At 43.1% G+C, this 1472-nt stretch overlaps 1 protein-coding gene and 1 non-coding gene across 2 annotated transcripts; one reads left to right on the plus strand and one right to left on the minus strand.

Annotated features, from left to right (window-relative positions):
- Positions 1-82: 82 nt before the first annotated feature.
- H257_19509 (hypothetical protein) lies at positions 83-412 on the minus strand (the record flags this gene model as incomplete). Its single annotated transcript, XM_009848650.1, has 1 exon — positions 83-412. The coding sequence occupies one exon, from the start codon at positions 410-412 to the stop codon at positions 83-85; it is 330 nt and encodes a 109-aa protein (XP_009846952.1).
- Positions 413-909: 497 nt separating this feature from the next.
- Positions 910-981, plus strand: H257_19510. The gene has a single exon. It is a non-coding gene; the product is annotated as a tRNA-Gln (tRNA).
- Positions 982-1472: the final 491 nt, after the last annotated feature.

The raw sequence follows: 1472 nt of genomic DNA on the forward strand, positions 1-1472 counted from the left end.
GAGATTCCACCTCACCACATGAGTTGACAGGTGGCGTCTGTTCTGTGGTTTTCAGCAAAATTTATGTGGCAAGAATGTGAACTCATGTGAACTCATCGGGGATGGCAAGATTGTGGTCTTTATACAGACTTTTGGTAGCACTGCGATAACTGCTGAGTGTGCCAGGCTGAATCGCCGGCTTGTTGCGCACAGTCCATACCAGGAACTCGAGAAAGTCGTTGTAGCTGAATTCACTTAGGTCGAGGGAATAGCCACATGCCGACTCGCTAGACTCACGAAGCAGGTTGTTCTTGTACACTAGCTTGGCCCATTTCACTACTTGATTGATGCCCGACGCATAACCAGTTCGAGTGTCCTCACTGATCCTGTTGCGACGTGCTTCCTCGATCGTGGAGCTGCTGCGGCTGGTCATTTGTGATAATGAGAGGCAGTAGGAAACAAACAATTCTATTGGCTTGATTTACTTCATTTCTTAGCCTATAATTGGACAAAAGATTCGCAAGGCAGCTCGCCTGCGAATGTAGCAAAAAGATGGATTAAGGAGAATTATTTATATTGTATACAAATATGAAGAGACATTAAAGTATATTCGCTAAATTAGAGATAGAAATATGGAAATCGCAAGGTGGGTCACCTTGCGAACTTACTAAAATTCACTGTTTCACCTTGCTTTTTCTGGTTTATGACTGTAAATTGGTCTTAGCCACACCGAAGGGGTTACGCGTGCATCCAGGGGAATTTAGCCAATCACGTCCAGCTACTGCGAACAGCTGATTTGATTTGTCATCGAAATAGTATTTCGAATTAGATAGGCCAATCGACGTCCACATCCAGAATATACTTGGACTGAATTGGCAAACGGCGACGTTTTGCATGACTGGTATTGTACGTACAGAAGTTTGATATACTGGTTCTATAGTGTAATGGTTAGCACCCCAGACTTTGAATCTTGTATTCCGGGTTCGAATCCCGGTAGAACCTGTTCTTTTTCCTCTTTTACCAATGATCTTTTTGCAACGTTGCCTCTGCTACCATAAACGCGCGGCGAGTCCCTAGTCTCTCGAATTGTTACACCCCATCATAGACTGCACATTGTTTAAGACCATGCAGGTCAAAAACTCCAACATGGACGTACCTTGTCCTTGGGGTATATTCTGAATGAAATTGTAAAGGTCTGGTGTTAATGCACGTTATTCACATTCTCACGTCAGAAAATCGGACCAGAGTTGATTTGGTGTGGAGTAGACTTTGTACACGTACTAATACACATTCACACAAGGTACTTCAGGCTTAAAGTAGTGTTGCAAACAACAACAAATCCCGCCTGATTCACCGAATATCGAATGGAACACTTAGTCGCTTCTTTCGCTTTCACCCACAAACATGACACACTTGCCCTCTCCACAATTCAGCAACATGAGACACCTCGGGCTGTATATATATTGAATAATATTATCAATAGTGCAAATTTT

This window comes from Aphanomyces astaci (genome assembly GCF_000520075.1).
Source record: "Aphanomyces astaci strain APO3 unplaced genomic scaffold supercont1.714, whole genome shotgun sequence".
NCBI lineage: Eukaryota > Oomycota > Saprolegniomycetes > Saprolegniales > Verrucalvaceae > Aphanomyces > Aphanomyces astaci.